A 21,817-nucleotide genomic window follows, 5' to 3' on the forward strand; every position below is an offset into this window, starting at 1 on the left:
CCGAAGCTGACTTTCTGCTTGCAGCCACGCTGCTGCTGGCGCTGCCGCTCAGCAGAGGCTGGTAGAGGAAAAGGGTCTTCATGGTTGCTCTTGCTACTGATGGAGGAGGAAGGAGTGGATCCGGTGGAGCCCCCCAGGCTGTTGGAACGTTTGCGTGACACATTGCTCCGTCTCAGTGTGGCCCTGGCAGCCACCTTGAAAGCATGGGCAGCCGTGCTGCAGCGTACCTCCTCGATCGTGTTGCGGGAGGGCTTGAAGAGGATGATGTAGACTTTGTTGAAGAAGATGCAGGCCAGGAGCCCAAAGCTGGCAGCGAGTATCGCAATCACCTCCACGGCAGAGACAAACTTGCCATATGTGCTGGCGTACGCTGGGATGAAGGAGATCCACACAATGAAGAATATCAGCATGCTGAAGGTGATGAATTTGGCCTCGTTAAAATTCTCAGGCAGCTTTCGAGACTTGAAGGCAAAGAAGAAGCAGATGGCTGCCAGGAGACAGGTATAGCCAATGAGGAAGCCAAGGGCCATCAGGGAGCCTTCATGGCAGGTGATGAAGATAATCTCATCCTCCAGTTCATGGTTTCGGTAACTGGATGGTGGGGCCGTGTAGAGCCAAATCACACAAATGACAATCTGTACAAATGTGCACAAGAAGACCAGGAGGAACTGAAGGTTGAGGCCCCACCACTTTCGGTGGAGGCTCGTGGGAATCTTTGCCTCAAAGACAAGCAGGACACGGTTGGTTTTCACCAGGATGCAGGAGATGCAGAGTACAAAGCTGATGCCAAAAGCTGGCTGCCGCAGACGGCAAGTCCAGTTCTGGGGCTCGCCAATGAAGAACAATGAGCTGGAGAAGCAGCAGAGCAAGGAGAAGAGGAGGAGGTAGGACAGCTCCCGGTTTGTGGCCTTGACAATGGGCGTGTTGCGAAATTTGGTGAAGACTCCCAGGACAAAAGAAGTCAGGAAAATTCCCAGCACAGCAAAGAGAGTCAAAGCGATCCCAAAGGGCTCCGTCCAGGACAGAAATTCTATCTGCTTGGGGATGCAGGATGTGTGGTTCTCATTGGACCAGTAATCCTCAGGGCACTTGTCACAGGCACTTGCATCTGAAAAAGAAATGACAGGGAGAGGGAAGGTTTGTCAGACTGAGAGGCTGAAATGTGGGTTGATATGTATTGCAGCTGCGCACCAGCCTTCATCTGAAATACATGGGGTGTTCCCTTCAGGGGTCTGCAGATTCACAGAATTGTATGTTGGTGTTTCAGAGTGTTTTACACTGAAACAACCAGCCTCCCACAGGCAGGAAATCACAAGGCATGCTTAGTTCCAGCTTCAAGCTGGAAAGTCCTGCCCCTGCACTTGTGGTTTTGGAATCAATTTCTTGGCAAAACTTTGCAACTACTGTTACACTGGCACTGTTCCTCTCTCTTCCTGTTCCTTCATTTTTATCATCTACTCCTCTGTCTTCATACCTCTCACATTTTTATCATCGTGTGAAACATCCTGCATGTCTCTATTACAGAGAAAATTAAAAACGTGCCTGCTTCCCTAAGTGCTTTGAGAGCCTGTTTCATATTTTACAGAGGCGAGTCTTAGAAGTGTTTAAATTGCTCTTTCCTGAAGGCAGGCAAAGCCCTTGAGTCCCAGCATACTCTCATTTCATGTTGGAACATCGGGGGTAGATGTGTCTTAAAGATATCACTCTCCCCACACTCAGCAAAGTGTCCCACTGGTACTTTCAGAGGGAAAATTGATGCCTCCATCTCTTTTCTCCACATGAAACTAGTTGTGCCTACTGGGATGGCAACGTATGTCTCCAATGGCTGCCATGATCAAAAGGCAAGGACCTGCTGCTTCTGGTCATCTTCTTTCATCCAAATGGGTCTTGGCTTCCTGTGGAGACAGTCATGACTCCTTTGACGACAGTGGAAAGGGGTTGAGAGCAGTGAGTTGGAAGTCACAACCTACCTTAGCCTTTTGGATTCCAGCAGGATAGCAATGGGCTGCAGTGAGTTCTGGGAACAAACATTCAGAGAACTCCTTTAGCAGCAACCTCCCTCTGAGCTTTGCACCTGAGCACAGACAGAGGCTCAGAGCACAGCTTCCAGAGCAGAGCGTGGTGCTAATAAGAAAGACAGGAGCACCCAGCTAATGAGGACAGAGGATTTCAAGCTCTCTTATTCTGCAGGGCTGGTTGGAAGGAGCATCTGTGACCTGATACTGGTTTCCCAAGGACTGATTGCCTCACCTAGGCTGTTCATGTGAAAAAATGGCACTAGATGCAAAAGTTCAGTCAGAAGGTCCCATCACCATGTGTCATTTCATTTACATCCATTGAGCCAATACTTTGATTTTTCTTGTGTCTTTTACCTGAAATCTCCTGCAAACTGCAGGCAAGGCGGAGCTAACTTCACATAGCAAGGGATTCATCCACCTCTACCAGGGTCATAGGCAGCTCTCTACCGCTGCATCCTAAAGATGTGCTTTCACTGTTGTCTTGAGGTGACCCAGAGACCATGCTACCACAGAAGGGAGTAAACCAGATCTCTCTCCTCCCTCAAGGCTGCTCATTCTTGCCCCGCCCTTTGTGTTAGCACTAGAGGTCATATAGCTTCTCATTCTAGCTGGAAACTAAGCCTGCCAAGAATTGGTTTTCAGGAAGACTAGAGACCGAGCACAACTCACTGGTTGCAGAGTACCAGTGCTGCTCCCAGCCAAAGGGTGGGAGCAAACAGCTGTGAGAGGACACAACAGATTGTCTCCTTTGATAGCATCACTGTCTCAGCTGGATGAGACTGGTTGTAAAACTGCTTTCTATGCCTATAAGACTGGCAATCGCAGGAAATAAAGAGCAATACTGTCAGCTGAAATTGAAGCAGGAAACTGTCAGAAGGCACTTGCCCCTTCAGCCCCACAGACTTCACCAGCACACCAAGTGCTAGCTCCCAAAATCATAAGCAAAACATCAAAAGACCCATATTACACATGACCAGAACTACTTCCATTTAATTTGAAAATGCTTCTCCCAAGCATCCTGTAGTAGTACATATTCATGCTAAAAACATAGAATTCCGGTGTGATAGGATACAAATTAGATTCTCTCAAAGGAGAACACTTCCTCTAAGTGTTGCAAGCAACTAACTGAAGTTTTCATCTCTGCCAAGGTCTGCGGTGTGCACTGGGACCAGTGCTGCTGAAAGGGGTGTGAGGAGATCCTGAGTGCTCTTCAGTGTTGAGGGAACTACTGTTCTGAAAGGATTTATTTACCTTCATTGCCCAGCACTGAGGGAGCACTAATGGTGTTGGAAATAAATACAGAATTTTCCAGCCAGTTGTAAAACTGAGGCTACCTTTTTCCTCCACTGCAGAACCTGAGTGGCTTTATCCAAGCTCCCACTGAAACCAACAAATAAGATGTCCAAGGGTGTTTGGTAAAACCCAGAGATTTTGGACTTTTGCAGTGCCAGTGCTCAACAGAAGCTGTGGTTGGTGATTCCATAAAGGGAAATAATCCTCTCTGCTTGTGAAGTCAGGGATTAAATTGACTTTATTTCTTCATAAAGCATGAAATAAAACCCTGATAACATGAGGAAAAGATGGAGGCGGACAGATAACTAGAGAATTTAGGATTAGGGTGGGAAGTGTCTCCTTCCTCCAGGTTTTTGGAACAATAAAAGCTACTGCTACAGTGCAATGGAGTTTACTTGTGGCTGCCTAAGAGGCCTTTTATATGCAAGTCCTTTCTCAAGTTCTCTGCCTTAACTTTTCTAACTGAGCACAGCAGAGACAAGCAGGTTTAGTGGAAGACAGGATCTGAGGGCCACAGGACTCAACTCCTGTAAGCTTTTCTGAAGTCCTTGCAGACTTGTGAAGCCTCCTGGCAAGGCAGCCCCCAGCTCAGCACTGCAGAGAAGCAATCTCAGCACAACTGTAGGTGATGCCCAGAGCAAGCTCTGCAAGCCCAGAGCAGCTCCAGGGATATTACCTGTTTCATCGCTGTACTCCCCGTCAGGGCAGTCCACGCACTCGAAGCAGCAGGTCGGCTCTCCCTCAATGATGCCCTTCCTCGTGCCTGGGAGGCAGTCCCTGCTGCAGTTAGAGAAAGGCACCTGCAAGAAAAGAACCCGAGGAGGGTTAACGGTGGCAGTGCCCCAGGTGCAGCTTTTCTAAAGCAGGACCCTGGGCTTCCTCCAAGGTTGTTACTGCTTGACTAGCGTGCTGGATGGAGAACCTCAGAGGCTCACCTCTTTGCTCCACACAACAGACACATTTTGCACGGTAGTTCTTCCCCAGCTCACTGCAGTGGTATTTGTTTGAAAGACCACATTAAAGGATGGTAGATCCACAGATCTTTGTAATCTCTTCTGTGTTGTGGGCACTGCAAACTCATATGTGACCCATGATACACATACCAGAAACCAGTCATTAGATGGTTAAGACAATCAATCTCTACTGGCAGGAATTTGAGTCAGCCTTGCAAACATATCCCATATAGTGCATATTGAGTGCTAATGATTTATGGGAATTAAAACAGTTTCTTGAAGCCCAGTTCCTCTTGTTCTCCTGAAGACCCTCTCCAACCCAGAAACAAAAAAGGTAAATTAACTAAACCAGGAATTTTCATATGACAGAAAGGCCTTGTTTTTAGAACACTGAGCATCCAAAGATGCAAATTGGCAGCTATATGCAAATCCAAAGGCTTCCAGACTTCTGCTGCTGCAAATGATGAGCTGTGTCACCTGCTGGCTGTGTGTGAGCCCACCTGGGCATGGTCATAGCCCTGCAGCAAGTGGTTGCATAGGTATGCTCCCTGCGTGCCTAATGCACTGACAGTGGGGAGTTCAGCAGCGTAAGTGGAAGCCTGGGCCTTTTTTACACAGGAGCACAACCTGAGACTGGGCTCTCCTTTTCCCAGCTAAATTAAGAAAAGAGAGGTTGCACAGAAGATGAGTTTCCCAGCTCAGGGGAGGTAAACCCACAATTTCCACTGCCAGCAAAGTACCATGATCCGTACATACTTAAGGGCTGCTCTGATTGGAAGCATCCATTCATCTTTTTAGAATTTTTCTGCTAGTTTTCCCAAGTGCTGATCTCCAGGAACCTACTATGTGGATGTATGTACTTAGGTGGCAAGTCTGGGGTATGGTTTGGATGTTTCCTGTGTGCAGGCACTGACTCAGCCACAACGTACATGAGTACTGCAAGTAAGTTGCCTTGGTAGTGGCAACTCGTATGCGGCGATGCCCGCCTGGATATTCACCTGTTCAACAGCAGTAGTCGCTGTTGCCTATCACTCTGCAGTACAGGTGCAGCACAGTTTGGGAAAACCGTTTCTAAGCTGTTAATCAGGATTGCATAATTAATTGGGCAGATACATATCCAGAACAAATCCCTGAAGCTCCCCACTTGAAGCACTCTTTGCTGTTAATACCTACTCCTTGGGACAGTCTTTCAGCAGGCAGTGCATCCACCAAGAGGACTTCACCAGTCTAGACAGTCACTGATGATTTTGAACAGGGCTGAATTGAAGGCCTGACTGAAGTCATGCACTGCTTCCCCATTATCTACTAAGCTGACTGAGCTTCCAAGGAGGAACATTAAATTGGTCTGGCATGATTTCATCTTGACAAATCCATTTTGCTTTTTCTTATCAGTTTATTATCCCGTATATAAACTGTTTAATAGTTTTTTTTATCAAGTCTTTGAGGTTACTGAAACCCAGCTCAATTGTGTGTGATTTCCATGGCTCTCCTATCTCTGCTTTTAAAAATAGGTATTACAATCACCCGCCTCTAATCCTTTGAGACATCACCCATACTCCACATAGCTCAAAGATGAATTGCTAGTACTTTTGAGATTGCTTTGGCTGCCTTCTTAAGTATTCTGTGGGGAATTTCATCAAGTTCTGCCAAAATGAATCTATCTTACCTACTCTTTCACTTGTTCTTTTGCAAGTCTGGCCAATGCTGGAGTTCCTGTGTTAGAATTAACTATATTTAATCTTTTTTGGAGGATGGCATAGGCATGGAATGCTTCAGCAAATGAAGTACTAACTACTTGCTTTGAGCAAAGCCTTTTACCTGGAAGAAATTCAAACTCTAAAAACTAAAAAAAAGCTGCATAGGCACAGGGATCACAAACCCCTCCACTGGCGCACAATTTATGTGACACTCGGCAACATCCAGTCTAACTTTTAACAGTTTAAGACAGAGAATGGAGGTAAATATAGTGCTATTGGAGGAATTTAGACCAAGAGAACACAGTTACTTGGTTTAAGTAAAAACCAGTAACATCCTAGCTGTTGGAAAAGGTGCCAGTGACATTTGCAATAATCAGGGGTTAGGACATCAGTTTTTTTAAATGCTGCTTGTAGCTGGTGCTCAAAGACTCCGGCTGGGCTTAGAAAAGCCTGAGCTCAGTATTTCTGTGGTAATGTGCTCTGTCTGTCTCATGCCTCCTTCAGAGAGTTCTGGATTTAAGCTGTAAGTGAAGCTGGGCTATCTGGAGTAAGTAAGGCTTAATGGAAACTATAATTGTATTAGGTAAGTGTAGGTACTGCAGAAGCAGTTACCTATCTGTCAGCTAATGTGAATAATCACCTGGAAGTGAATTGCCTTGTTCATTAATCAGGTACTGATTTAGCACATCTAAACATTGCAGCCAAGCCTCACAGTGACATTTCTAAGCTCCCTGTGTCATCTCCCAGGCCACAAGCTAGACGCCTACTCAGCATCCCCTTTGGAAGCCAGGGTTTCTGACTAGGCTGGAGGGCACTCTTACCGGGACATCTCTGCACCACATTCCCATCACACAGGGAAGACACAGCCCTGGCTGCTAGCGACAATGGTTATGCTGAAAAGATCTAATATATGTAAGGAAGTGGAGAAGGACTTAGGCCCGACTAAAATCAGTGGCTACATCACGTACTCTTGAGACTGCAGAAACACCTTCTGGTAGATTAAAAAAAGGTAGCAGGTACTGGCATCTCTATTTGAGCACCATGTCCAAATGAACCTGGGCAGATTGATAGGGCTTAATATCCAGGCTCTTCAAATGTATAGGAGGGGAGAAGCAGGTGCCTGTTATTTCCAGAAGTGTGTAATCAGGATGTGAAAGACTATGGCAGACACCATGTATACAATAAGATGAATGGATCTTTTTAATGAAACACAGAGCCATAATATGAGGAGTGTGCAGGGTAAGTTCAAATTTCAGCCTGCAGACACTTGGGAAGTGATACTGTGAGAATTTAAGCACCTACCTCTTTAGAGAATCCACTCCACAGGATCTTGTTTTCATTGATAAAGAGCCTCTCCCCTTTCTTGGCATAAACATTGTAGTGCCCAACCTCTTCAAAGACGACTGAGCCATCTTCCGGAGAGAGGTGCCAATTGATGATTGAGTAGTTCCCTACCAGGTCCCCAAACTCATCAAAATCCACTTGCTCCCCCATGTTATTGGTGAAATTTAAGTGTCGCAGATGCTTGAGCACCTAGAGAGAGATGGAGAGACATCATGAATGCCTGCCTGTCAAAACCCTCCTATAGCACGCATCTGCTACGGAAACAGAACTGGAAATAATTACTTTACACCAGTCCTTAACCTCTTAAAAATCAATTAATTACAGTAGTAGCAGGCTTTCTCTCACAGACATCACACACACAGATAGCCTGTACAAACCTTGTAGACAGCATGAGGTATCATGGCCCTCAGAGTGGTCGGCACCCATCTGTAACACCAGTTGTTATCCCATCAGCCATTTAGCATTCCTCTTCAGTCCCTTTTGATCCACCTCTGCAAACCCATCCGGCAGCTCTTCGTCAGGGGCAGAGAAGTGACAGCAGCCACTGAAGTGTTTCAGTCACCCATGCATCCCTCTCACCCTGCTCTTGTAACCACTTTGCATGAATGCTCTCAGTTGGCATTGCTCACCTCTGAATAATCCCACACTCAGAAATGGGAATGCTCAAGAAACAACTCAAACTTGACTTTTGATTGAAACACCCCAAGCTCAATGCACTGCAGTAAAAAACAACAAATCAAGCTTGGTCGCCACATGGCAGGTCTGGAGAATTCATACCCCTTTTTCTTTGCTCCTAACTCTTGGTTGTGTAGTTTCAAGTAATCACATTCTGCCTGTCCCCATATGTTGACTCCTGTAGTTTTCACCTCATGCTTAAAACTGTTATATGCTGCAGACAAGCACAGTTAATCTCAGGAACAACTGCAGCTGCAAAATTCATGATCTAGATAGCCTGACGGGCAGACCAAAGAAACTGCAACATAAAGGAAAGCCTGTACTGGCTACTGCAATACAGTTCATCCGTGTATCTTCAGAAGTTAGTTGCTGGTTTATTCACTTATCCGATTTCCAGCCCTCCTCCCTGCCCGCCCCCCATCATTTAATGGCCATGGCAGGGGATTGCAACTAGATGATCTTAAGCTCCTTTCCAACCCTAAATATTCTATCATTCTGTAATTTTTAGTTTCTCTGTAGAGGTCATCTATGGAAAGCTGAGGTGACTCTAAGGGCTGTCAGCTGCCCCTAGATCACTGACGTGTAGTTGCTGCTGTGGTTCTAGCATTTGTGTCAGCCTGTAAGCCCAGTCTTCTCTCTCTCACCCAAGAGTGCCCAAACATATGATCTTGGATGGCAATAGATAAGAAAAAACACAATGAAATCAATTTGTCTGGGCAGGCAGAGCCTTCCTCACCCCACAGACATAGAACAGACAACATAGTTTTGAAGAAGCCTTTTTACCTGGAAGCACAGGGACAGGGGAACATAATCACTTCATTAATTCCTGTCAGTTGTGCTAAATTGTCTCATTTTTCTCTCTTTCCTTTTGGGATTCTCGGATCTCAAGCTAAAATCTCCAGAGCTTCCGACGTACCCTCCTCTCACTGCCTATATCAATGTCAGCCTGACAGGATCTGGAAAAATCACAGTATTACTAGGCAGGATGGGCTGGCAGTGCCTTTTGAGCTTTGTGCGATGTTGATGGAAGTACATCGAAATGTTGCCCCAGTATTCAGTCTTTGGATAACGGATGAGATGGTGGAGGCAGGATTTTTTTCTGTGTTTCTCATCCCCACTGGCCCTCCTCTGTAGACCAACTACCCCATAAGGTGTGCAGCTCAAGTGGTCTCCCTTAAAAGCCAGGACCTGTCCCTGGAAGACCTCAACCTCTGATGGGCATGGCAAAAGAAGGTGCTCTGCTCTGGCACTTTACAGTGGAGAGCCAGGGCACTCCTGCCTGTTATGGGGAAGGAAAGAAGACATTCCTCTCCTCACCCCTGAGGGGCACTCAAGAAGATGCTACTTGCCCAATTCCATCAGGAAACAGTGAGAACGGAGCAGAAGCAGCTCTGAGTTCAGAACAAGTGACACAAGGTCTGCAGGTCCCCAATGGCATCTGTACTGCATCAACTCACTTTGGCCTCATTTTAGTGGGGCTGCAATCTTGGACACGTTAGCGGGAACCTTGTCCATCAGCAGTAAATTCTGATGTAAAGTCACAACAAGGGAATCCATGTTCCTCTAACACCTACCACAGGGTAACACCTTCAGCTTTGACATCCAGATCAGGTTTGAGTTGTTATATTGAGCTGAATTCCATGTTTCTCTTCACTCCAACTCAGTACTGCACTCTCATGCAGCACTTTAGCACTCTGCTGAACAACACTAGAATATCCTGACTGCGTACTACTTCTGGGTTGACTGTTATCTGTATAGACAGGAGATGCAGGCCTTGCACTTCTCTTGATTACAGCTACTACACACATTAGGAGACAATCTTACACGAGCCGTATTGAAGATTCTCCAGTTCAAGTTTTGCCTCTCCTGGGAGGAGGCTGGTTGGTCTTACAGTCAGCAAGATTAACAGTGGAGAGACTTCTGGATTCCCTTGATGCACTTTCTTTTGTTTTATTTCACAGTGTTCATCTCAATAGTCTATTCCTTTGCCTTTTCCTATAGTCTTTTCCTATTCCTAACATTAGGCTGCTTAGAAAGTAATATATACCCCTAGCTACTGGTGGGGATTAATTTAGCAGCATGTTCCCCCACCTACACCTGAAGACTCGGGTTACAAACCATTTCATGTGTGAGCTGATATCTCTATCTGGCAGGTAAATATTCATATAAAAGCACTGATCTGCACTTAATGTTGTTTTTCCCCAGGCACAGAATAGCAGCTTCAGCTATGCAGCCATAGCTGGGGAGCAGCAAACCCCAGTGTATCAGTTCATGCAGGAAAGACACATGCCCTATTTAAAATCCCAAATGGAGGGGCAACAGAACAACAGGAGTAACAAAATCTGGTTTCTCTTTCCGGGAAATACCAAAGCTTGCCTTCAAGTCTAAATTTCTGAAGGGCAGCTTGTGAAATGGTAACTGAACAACTACTGGGACATGTTGCTGGTTTAGATGGTAAGAATATCCCAGGATGGTATCTGTGTAACACACAAGTTCTGCTCTCAGCAGGATGAAAATATGGTTTAAACAGCCAAGGAATATAGAAGCACTAAACTTTAAAAGAGGAAGTTGTAGACTCTGAGTAACTACGGCACTCTTTTACAGGCAGCAGTCTATCAATGATTAGCTAAAGGCTTTACAGTTAAGAATGTATCCCTGTGTTTTGTAACTAAAAATAGAAACATAAATACCCAGGACTCAATCCACAAAGATTTAAAAGACCCTGCTTCAGTAAGAGCAAGAGTATGTGTCAGGGATGCGTGTGTCATATTCTGGAACTAAGAGTTTATGAAAGAAGTGTTGACCTCGTGGCTTGAATACGCTGTCAGCAGCTGGTGGAAGCCTGCAGGGAGAGCATTGTACAAGCTGCTGTCTTCAGATGGAATTTTTCCTTCTTTCCCCCCCACCCCCATGACAGGCTTCACCATGAATTGCAATGCCTTTTAATTAAAACACCTATTATCAGAAAGGACTTACAAGCTGCCTTCTAGTTCACCCTCCCATTATTCCTGGTAAGGCCATTCCCAGCATCATAGCATCCCATGCTTTATCAAGGCTAGATATTCTGGGTCACGTGCTTTTCACTCTTACGGAAGGATCATGAATACAGCCGTATTAGGTCAGACTGGCAGCCCATCTCCCAGGACCTGTTTCTGACTGTGTCCAACAGCAAATACCAGCACAAGAGTAGAAGGGGATGTGATAATTCCCCAGAATACTCTCGCATTTTGCAGGTCAGTTACTTCTTAGGCCAAAGGACTTTGCACCTGGTAACCTGTGGTGGATTTTTTCTTCCACGACATTGCACTTTTGTGTTCTGCACCAGTGCAAACTTTTCACATCCACAGCCTCCTACAGCAAGGAGACCTACATTTGATGAGAAAAGCGTCTCTTCTTGCCTGTTGGAATAGAGTAGCTACAAATCTCTTTTGATGACCTTCATGCTTATGTTGGAAAAGAATTGTCATTTGCTAGTCATGTTTTCCATGCCTCTCAGGACTTTACAAGCCTTTGTCAGATCTCTCTTTAGCCACCTTTTTCCCAGGCTGATGAGCCCTATCTAACTTTGCTGCTTCTTGTACAGAAGCTGTTCCATTGACCCTTCTCCAAACTTTCCCAGTTTGGAAGTTTCTCTTCCATCAGCTCTGAGACCTGAACATGCTACTGAAGTGAGATGCACAAAGGGTTTATAAAGTGGCCCCAGGGCACTCTGTTTGCCTCCATGTCCCTTTTCCAGTGTGCCAGTTCTTAACAGTACCTTGGCTTCTTTAACCACTACTTAAGAGCTGAGGAGTTCACCCAAAGACCTGTTCATGCTTGGAGATCTCATCTGTGATTAGTTAGAACTCACCACTTACTTTTATCCTCTGCTGACTGTCTTTCAACCAACTATTCATCCATGTGAGGGCTGAATTTGATCTCAGGCTACCAGAAGCCTTTTAGAAGCCTCAGCATGCTCCATGAGCTCCCTTTATCCATATACATCCCAATGCCTTCAAACAGCTTCAGAAGATTTGCAAGGTATGGTTTCTCTTTGCGAAAGTCCTCAACTCCTCAGTATATTCTGTTTTTCCTTCCTGATATATATATTTATTATTTTCTTTACTAATGTTTCTAACAACGGGCTAATCAGGCTCTGCTAGTTCCTTGGATCTCCTCCAGGACCCTTTCAGGAAATTGATGTCACATCTGTCAATTTTCTAGGCCTCAAGGCCCAAGACTGTTTCAAGTGACAGGTTGAGGACCATAGCCAGCACTTCAACTACTTTATCTGTGAGCTCTGGGAGAGCTCTAGGGTGAACATCATTCACTTGCACTTAAGTATTAAGGTTCATTTTGCTCTTGTGTCCCATGGCTTCTTCAACAGTCACTTCAATCGGACAGATCCTCTACAAGTCCCTCCTAAATAAACAAATGCAGGAACTTTCTCAAGTTTATCCATAAAGAGCACACTTTTCTTCTGTCATGGCCTTACCTTGTCTTTTGCAGTGATAATCTATGGCTCAACAGATAGTCCTACTGCTGAAGTGTTTAAATAGGGATTTATGAGTTTTTTCCCATTTACAGCCTGTTCCTCATTATGTTTTTTGGCCTGCCTTATTTTATTTTTGCATTTAACCTGCCAGAGTTTATTATCCTTACTGTTTTACTCACTGGACATAACTCAGCTATTTGAAGGACACTGTCTCACTTTCAACAAACACCATTCAATACCTTTGTTTTGCCTTGCCAGCTCCCTTAGCTTTTCTTCACCTCTTTGTGATCTGCAGTAGACAATTTGTGTCAATAGTATTAGGGCCAGTAGCAGGCAAAAAACCCCACTTAAATTGTGGACATTGCCAGGCAGCAGATAACTGTGTGTGCTGTGTGTAAGCTGAACTATTACACTCTGGAGCACAAGCTAGCTGCAAGCAGTATTTACTAGCTGTACATTTTGATAGGAGGTGGACTAACCAAAAGTGGCATGTTCCAAATCCCCCAATTAGTAACAAGATGTGAGACAGAACCATCAGTTAGGAGGCTGATTGCAACCAAAACCTAGGGCTCAGGGCTAGAAAGAAGATAGTGAAGATCATATCTGGATGAGGAACATTGGAAGTGGGGTAAGATCCTGGAGGAGAAGGAGATGTGTGGAGACAAATGTCGGGGGATGCCCAGTGACCTTGTCCAGGTTGATGATGATGCTCAAGACTGGTAAACGAAAAGCTGCACAGCACGAACCAATGAACTGCACATTGACAGACCACCACCGTGTCCCTGCTGGGAAGGGCAGGTGAGACCTGGTGAATATAAAGGTGTGAAGAAAGCAAGTGTGTGTGAGACAGCAAGCAGGTTAAATGCTTTAGTCTTGATAATTCTTAAAAAAGCATCAGTATCCAGATCTGCTATAGGTTGTCATTTCCTCTGTCTCAACTGTGACAGGTCCTTAACTGGTCTCCATATACTGGCAAGGATTTAATATCCTTGGCTTCCTTCTGCAGTTTCTTTCTAACATGTTTCCTCACTAGGCTAAATGGTCCTGCAAGTGAAGTGATCCTGGGCACATGATAGGTGTCTGTCCCCATAAAGGACAAATGATTCCCCCTTCTCTTGATGCTTAACATACATTTTCCCACACTGAGTTTTAATTTCTGCCCACCTAGCTATATCCAGGCCTGCAAAACAGGTCTGGACCAATGGCTACTTAACATTTTTCTCTTTGCTTTGGTAGAGTGCCCATGCTGACAGCAGTGAACAATTCCACTTCATGGGTCAATGTGAAGATGAAAAGCTGGCAACTATACTGAAGATGGCACGTCCTCCTTTTCCTTCTTAATTGCTGAGGGCCCATTCTCCATTCTTGTTCTGGATTCCTAATCAAGCACATGGAGAAGACACTTTCATGATGCTGAAAGAGGTGTAAGGACTTGAGAGCTCAGCTATCACATTAGACTAGTGGTCATGGCATACAGGATTTGGTTTCTGCCCATGGCCAAATATCAGGAGGAAATATGCCCATGACAATTCTGAAAGAGCCACTTGTAAAATGCTTTAAGAGAAATGTTCCCTGAACCAACAGGGGTTGTTCTTTTCATTTTCATCCTTGTTTCCATCTATCTATATGTCAGCCTTTATTTACATGCTAGCAAAGCTCTAATTTTTACTGTCTATATAAATGTTCAATTACTGCTACATGCTCTACTTTTGGTTAACTTGTTCTGCCTGATTTCATATAGGACCAACTCTTAGGCTTTCTCAAAGGCAATGCTGTCATCACAGTATTGACCAGTTCTGACACAAAGGACCTGAGCAGGCAGGAAGGTGCTGGCTTTAGCCCCTAGAGTTAGTAATATCTATTTCCAGAAGCCTGGAAATAACAACACTAGTCATCACCTACTGTACAAGGACTGGGCTGTACTCCAGGATTGAAACTGTCAAGTTGCTAACTGCAGATGAATAAAGGGAGGAGAAGGGAAGAAGGGAAGGAAGCCCTTTTCTGGAAGAAGGGCTGGTATCAAAGGGCTGACATAGATAGTCAGCCAGAGAGTCATTGACAATACTGCGAAAGAATTCTGGCAAGATCGGGTAGACACCCCAGCTCTGGTGAAATGCTAGGTCAGCCAGTGACTTGAAAAACAGGGTGAAAGAAAGAGCTTAGTTCAAGACACAAGAACAGCTATACAAAGGCTGGGAATAAGTCAAGAACATTCAAAGGTGTTATGCTTTGATAAGAACTGAGTAACATCCTGGTAAAGCTAGCTGGGTAAATAGACAGCATGACTGAAGGATAAATGGGTATGACTAACACAGTGTGTAATATATTGGAAGTAGTAACTTAAGCTATTGATAATCTTTATTGGAAACTAAATCAATTAACCACTCAAGACAGAGACCTGTTGATTATTGTAGGCAGCTCAGTAAAAACACTGTGCATTGTGCAATTGAAAGAGCAAACAAAATATTAGGATATGAAAGTAAGAAAGAAAACGACAGTAAAAATACAGTGCCAGTATGTACACCAATAGTAGTTTCCTCTAGAAAATGCAGTAAGTTCTAGTCATTTGATCAGAAAAGAACAAAATTAAAGGGAGATTAGAGGGGTCCAGAGGTGGTGATGATAGTCAGTTTGACTTCCATTTGAAGAGAAATGAAGTGTGGAATTACTTAACTGCTTATGACTCGTGTAGTTATTTGTGGGAAAGAGGTGACATATTCTTACAGAAGCAGACCCCTGTCCATGCAAAGCCAAGTGACTGTTCAGGTCTTTAGAGAAGTACAGGACATCAAGCTGCCGTGACAGTATGTGATAAGCATATTTTAACTGATAATGGGTTTGGTTCTGCTTCCATCAGGGATATGAGATCCCTAGTCAGCTGAGAGATGGATTCTCTCCCTCTTCAACTGACCAGTGCCCTCTGCACGAGGTGGGGCAGCAGTGGCACTGACATGGGTAATCAGGCATACATTTGTTCTTGCTTTGTGAGAGAAAAGCAGGCCCTCCACAGAAACTTGCAGAAACTGGGAGAGGAAGGAACTTGGATGAGCTGTGTTGGAAATACCTCACTTGCCCAGCAGAGGCACTTCGTGCTTCCTTTGTCTCATGCTATGCTGTGAGTTCTTGGAAACCAATGAAGCCTAGGGTTTCCTAGAATGAGAGAGTTTCTCTAGCCTCAGTAAAACCTCATTGTTACCCACTATGTTCATCATCAGTACTCTGGCAGGAAATACAAAGGCGCTGCTATGAACATTTGCAGAAAATGCATGGATTAAGGTAATTGTAAATAATGATCAAGACAAAGCATCTTCCCCAGATCGCTCTCAGACATTTGTGTTTAATTCAGTGATTTTCAGACTTATTAATCAAGGCATAAGAAATTCAAGCCACAGGCACAGAAAGGGTACCATGTCCTGTATTACTGTATTAAGTATTACCGGCAACTTAATGTAATCCTTCCATGCATGCTGAGGCAAAAGCAAGGCTAATGTAAGTTGTGCATGTATAACTGAGGAAGTAATAAGAGTATGTAAATGTGGGATCTTTTTTTTCACTGTCTGGCTGTGCTGAGGCTGTTAAAGCAGTACTGAACATGTGCCAAAAAGAAGGATGAGTAAGTGGACGAGATACAGAAATAAAGCAGAAAACATATCTCATGACTAAAAACCTCACTCTGTTTAAATTAACAAGACAAGACCAAGGAATAATTTGATCCAACTGCATAAATACCATATGGAGAAAAATTATGATTACTTCATCTGGACTGTTAAGTCTAATAGAGCAAGGCCAAATAAGGACCAATGGAACTAAAGGTCAGTTAAATCCCAACTAGAAATAAGACACGATCTGTGACAAGAGGTGGGACCTGGCATGGATCATGCTAATAAAAGAGATCTACTAGTCAGCATGACTTTGGAGAAGCAACACAAGTTTGACTGGCAAACATGGTCCTTCAGAAGTTAAATACTTTGGCTTTATAACCAATCTGAAGCATCCCTTAGCTGGATCAAGATTACTTTCCTGAATGTGACACAAATTCACATTATTTATTATACAAAGGATTTCAAACCACATGATCATTTGGGAAGTGGCTCCATTTGAACATGTTTTAGGTTTTATTAAGGTTTTGTGGAGAGAGATGGTCTCTGGACAGACAAAGGCAACACTACAGGTACAGGGAGAGCTAACTGGCAGTGCTGTTAGATGGTATTTTGTACTGTACTCTGTTTGCTGCTGTCTTTACCTACAGCCACGATATGAAAGAACCATCATGGCCACCTACTCTAGACTAAATGCCATAATTCCAGTGTTTGTTTTTCAAATTCCATTGTAACAAATATAATATGGAGAAATCCATTGGGTGCAATGGCCAAGGGTGCTGTGTGTACTAATGGTGAAGTTATCATATAGCTCAATAACTGCTATGGTGAGTCACCGAGAAACTTAAGACAGTGCTATTTTTATTAATTTAAGTCTAAATTTAATGCTAAATAATACAGAATTAATTGTCCAATTAATAGAGCTAATAATAGAACCAATGGCTCAGTGTTTTCAAGTAGCATAATTCACATATAATGTCTTGTATAATCAAAAACTGATTGAAATGTCTTTTCTGGGAGGTGTTAATGCTACCTCTACCCAGCTGTGCAGAGAATGAATCTGTATATGTGTCTCTTTGTACCCATTTGATGTTGCTTTCTTCTAATAGCCCTTTATGGATCAAAGTCCCAATAAGGTCTGAAACTGCATCTTGCAGAGAACTCTGCTGATATTGATTTGCTGATACTGATTTGCTGATATTGTGCCTTTCTCAAAGCGAGGAGGAAGTCATAGCTTTTGACTGTAAATTTATTTCTATTTGGAACTATGGGATCAATTACTTCAATGCTTGGGAAAGCTACCTCTCTGCTAGAATGAGAACCAACTGACACTGCGTACTTGGTGTAATTTCTTTTAATAAAACAATGGACATTCATCAAACCTGAGCTCAATGGTTATTTATAATCTATGTAAGAACTACTATCCATTAAAAAAGTAAACAAAAATAGAGTCCTAAATTTTCCTATAGTCACACTGAGTTGACTGAATCATTTCAAGCATTTAGAATGGGCACTTCTTGCAAACACTGCCACATGTCCCATCAATGGTCAACTGAAGTCCCAGTGAATACACTGTTACTGTGTTTGGACACATGATCTGCTTGGATACTAGCTTAAAACTGGTGTTTTTCCTATTTCCTTTATCAATATAGGTCTTGGCCAACAACAACAAAAAAATCTCATGTCAAGGCTTTAATTTCTACAGCTCCTAAATAACCTTCATGTAGTTCCTCCTAGAGACAGAGCTAACAACCCTTTCTGAGCAAGGTGTTGCTTCTCGTCCAGTGGGGAGATCACTGTTTTAATTCTACAAGGCAAAAGGGTCCTATGTATGCCAGGAAAGGCAATTTATTCTCCTTCCTTCAATCTTTGCCCACTGTGTGGAGCAACCCAGTCCTTCATAGTGTATGAAAGTGCACTTTGGGGTTAAAACTACGTGGCTGGTCAATAAAGCATCTGTGCAGATGACTGACCACCCAGGAAGAAAAGAAATAATAAATTATGCTATGATTATTGTGCCTTTGAACTTAGCTTCATCACTACCTTGGGATAAATGGAAATCAGCCAAGTCAGAGGAATTATTATAACATGAAACTGAATTTTCGATAAATTCACTTGTTCCCTCACCTCACTTTCTGAGTGCCTTTCAGGGCACCCTCAAGAAGCACTTTGTCATCAGCTCCATTTGTGAGTAGCATCAGAAAAGGTCATTCTTAGAAGAAACTTCACATCCTTTTGTGTAAGAAAGACATTCTGTGTCTTAGTAAAAAATATGGATGTCTTGGTAATTTAAAAGATAATTATCCGAAGTCACTACAGACAGAGACATTATACGAATATCTCATGGAGCTTTCCCTAAAATTCCCAGATCCAATACAGGCAGCAAAACTGACTTCTTTCCCCCCAACTGACAAAGGTACAAATTAGCTTCATAAATATTAGAAAATGCTTCCTTTCAAATACAGCATGTAAGTGACTATATTAAAAATTACTTTTATGAAAAATTCAGCATGTTTGGAGGTGGGCAGGAATCCTGTGGATTTTGTCATCAGGCAGCGTGTACTACCCTGCTTCAGAAGAATCTCAGCCATTCTTTAATAAGTAATTAATAACCACAACTCCTCATTTCACAACACAGAGGTTGTGTATTTGCTGTATGCAGTTCATTCACACTTCTCCCAGCAGGAAGGCTGATGGCTTCCCTGTGCATTCTCTACAGGAGACATTACAGGCCTGACACCCTCCCTTTCCTACCCTTAGTACCCTTAACCCCCAGTTAAGTCTTGTTTTTTTTAGTTTCAGAGACATCTGAATAATACTCCATTTATTATCTGTTTACATGAAGAGCTCACAAGCTATGTTCTCCACTGACAGGAAGTTGTTATCTCCAAACTGATGAATAAGTGATCATCTGTTATTGGCCTTGTGGGGAAATGGCTGTGTTTGCTCTATTGACCCACACAATTCTGTGTGTGGATCAAGCTGTCTGCCTCTCAATTCAGTCTCCTATAACAAAGGCACCCTGGTAAAATCGTAGAATCATAGAGTAGCTTGAGTTGGAAGGGACCTTCAAAGGCCATCTAGTCCAACTCCCCTGCAATGAGCAGGGAAAATGCTTGCTTTCTCTTCACAACAAATATATATCCAGTGCATATGTAAGGCAAACTAGGTGAGGTTTTGCAGTTGCCTGATATTCAGCAGCTTCCTCTATCTTCATTGCAATTGTGACTAATTTTCACACCAGCCTCAGTTAATACCTGTTCTGAGAGTATTTCATTCTCTGTACCACAAAGCACCTGTTTTCCATGCACCATTTTAATTGTTCAGACAGGCCTATGTAGTTCAACAGACACAGAACTGATTAGATAACCCATTAGGCTCAAAGGTCTGGAGAGATGTGTGTCATCTAAGGCATCATTCACTTCTTTAAAGCCTTGCAGGATCAATTTCCAGCCAGCCAGACATACCTAAATGTAAAGTTGAAGAAGGCACCAATTCATTTTTACCTTTTCATAACACAGATCATCAGCAAAAGGGAAGGAACTGTTGGCTGGAAGGTGCATGGGTGCAATAAACTTCAGGTGTTGCTAGGTGAAGCCAGTTTGTATTTGCTTTGATTTTGTTGACAGCATATGGCAGCTTTTCACAAAGGCTGAGGTCAATCAGATTTCTAGGCAAACCATAATTTACAGGAGCATGTCTTTAACCTGCTAATCATTAGGACAGCTCATTTTTCAGCCTGTGAAGCATGCTTTGCCTTGGTGCCTAGAAGAGCTACCTCATTTTTCACTCATGAACCTGACAAAGTTCACAGCCTCCAGCCTAACCACAACCTGCAAGTCTTCTGGGAGTCCACCTAAGGATGCTCTGCTCTGTGACCCTGTGTCTGCACACCTTTGCCTTCTCAAATCCACAGGAGCCTCTCTTCCCCATTTAGTCACCATACTCTTACTGTGAGTCAGAAAGAAAAGCCCATCAGCTGCTTGTTGGCAATCACCACACAACCGAATTGATGGGCAGAAACACTGTGTCTGAAGAAAAGGCAGAGTTTTCCTCTTCTCACACATTGAAAATATGAAGTAGTAAGTATTTCCAGTGCTAACCATTCTGTGATTCTATTATTTGCTCCAAAGGACAGATCAGGATTCCCTACCAGCTTTCCCCTATTTTTTTTCTGCAGGTCTACCCAGTGTTTGAAATGAGAGGGAGGCATCAGAGAGGCTCTTGTAAATGCCTCGAAGAGTTATAAATCTTTGCGTAGACGGGAACTGAAAAAGGCCAGATGGACCTGCTGTTAGAAGTGACTGTGGGAATAGCCACATGAGCAGAGACCAAGAAAATGAAGGAATTTGAAGGACCTGGGAAATCTGATCAAGGAAGACACTCAGGAAAAAAAGGGCTTCAAAAAGCTGTTTGAGCTGGTATGGAGAAACAGGTCAAAGATGCAGGGAATTTTGAGAAAGAGGCAGCATCAGTGCAGAAGTCCTACATCCATGTCCCACCTCTTGCCTCACCTTCCCACTGTTATTCTGTAGCTTAAGGGAAAGCCTGTATTTAGGGGAGGCCAGTTCATGAACCAGAGCAATAAACAGAATTAACTACTCAGTACAGTCTCTTAAAAAAATTCACAGCCCACCAGCAGAAAAGAATGGGCATCTGATAATCAGAGGTGATAGAGTCCTTTAAGAGGACTCTTTCTGTTTTACTATTTGCCATCCTGCACTTTAAACCTCAGTGCTTTGTGTAAAATTTTGCCTTTAATGAATGTGATAAAAATCACAGATACATTTCCTTCTGGATTGCCCCTCACCTCGTCGTTTCCTGAACAAAACACTGCAAAAAGAATTAAACTAACCTTGACCAATATTTTGCAGAACACAACAAAGGCACGTGCAGAGAATACTATCTGCTCTTTGCAGGCCTCTTGCAAAGGTGTGCTCCTGGATTACTTTCCGTTCTGCAGCAGGGTAGGTTCTTAAAGCTCTCATGTTTTAAGGCACATGCATCACTCACAATAAGGGCAGCACACACATCCTATTAAAGTCTATCATTTTCTGTAGAGTACAGAAGTGTCAGTTTTCCCATTTTGGGGTAGAGGACAGAACCCTCCAGGCAGCTCTGCACATGGAGTGAGCCACATGGCTCCCGCCTGGAACCTGCCCTACCTGTTCACCAGCTCTGCCTGCGCCCACATCTCCACACATGCTGCAGCAGCCTGTGAGCTCAGGCTCACCAGTCCCATCTCTAGTGGGGATGCCCACTGCCAGCTTCAGAGGCAAACAAAGCAATGCTTCTGGGTCTGGGGACAGGGTCTGTCGTCACAGGAAACACAGGAAAAAAACACATGAGAAAAGCACAGAAGCCCAGCCTGGTTTGGGTTGGAAAGGACCTTAAGATCATCTGTTTCCAACCTGCTGCCATGGGCACAGACACCTTCCATTAGATTAGGTTGCCCCAAGCTCTGTCCAACCTGGCCTTGAGCACTGCCAGGGATGGGGCAACCATAGCTTCTTTGGGCAACCTGTGCCAATGTCTCACCACTCTCATAGTGGTGAAACAAGCAAGCAGCTTCTTAAACAAGCAGCGGTAAATAAGTAGAGAATAAAGTTATTAGTATTTGATATTTCAGCTTGGGAGACACAGAAAAATCCCACGCTTCTCATGCTGAAAGATGCTTAGAGTTTTCTTAAACTGTAAATGGCATTCTTAATAGAAGAACTGTAACCAGTTTAATCAACACAGTAATCCTGTGCTAGGATTCCTG

At 43.7% G+C, this 21,817-nt stretch overlaps 1 protein-coding gene across 1 annotated transcript in view; it reads right to left on the reverse strand.

Moving 5' to 3' along the window:
• CASR (calcium-sensing receptor) overlaps positions 1-21,817 on the reverse strand; it is a 37,137-nt gene that overhangs the window by 321 nt on the left and 14,999 nt on the right. The window contains exons 4-6 of the mRNA XM_010009147.1: positions 7,264-7,494; positions 3,988-4,111; positions 3-1,108 (exon numbers count right to left, since the gene is read on the reverse strand). Coding sequence (XP_010007449.1) covers positions 3-1,108; positions 3,988-4,111; positions 7,264-7,494 — 1,461 coding nt within the window. The remainder of the gene's footprint in view (positions 1-2; positions 1,109-3,987; positions 4,112-7,263; positions 7,495-21,817) is intronic.

The sequence above is a fragment of the Nestor notabilis genome, unplaced genomic scaffold (genome assembly GCF_000696875.1).
Source record: "Nestor notabilis isolate BGI_N333 unplaced genomic scaffold, ASM69687v1 scaffold21392, whole genome shotgun sequence".
NCBI lineage: Eukaryota > Metazoa > Chordata > Aves > Psittaciformes > Psittacidae > Nestor > Nestor notabilis.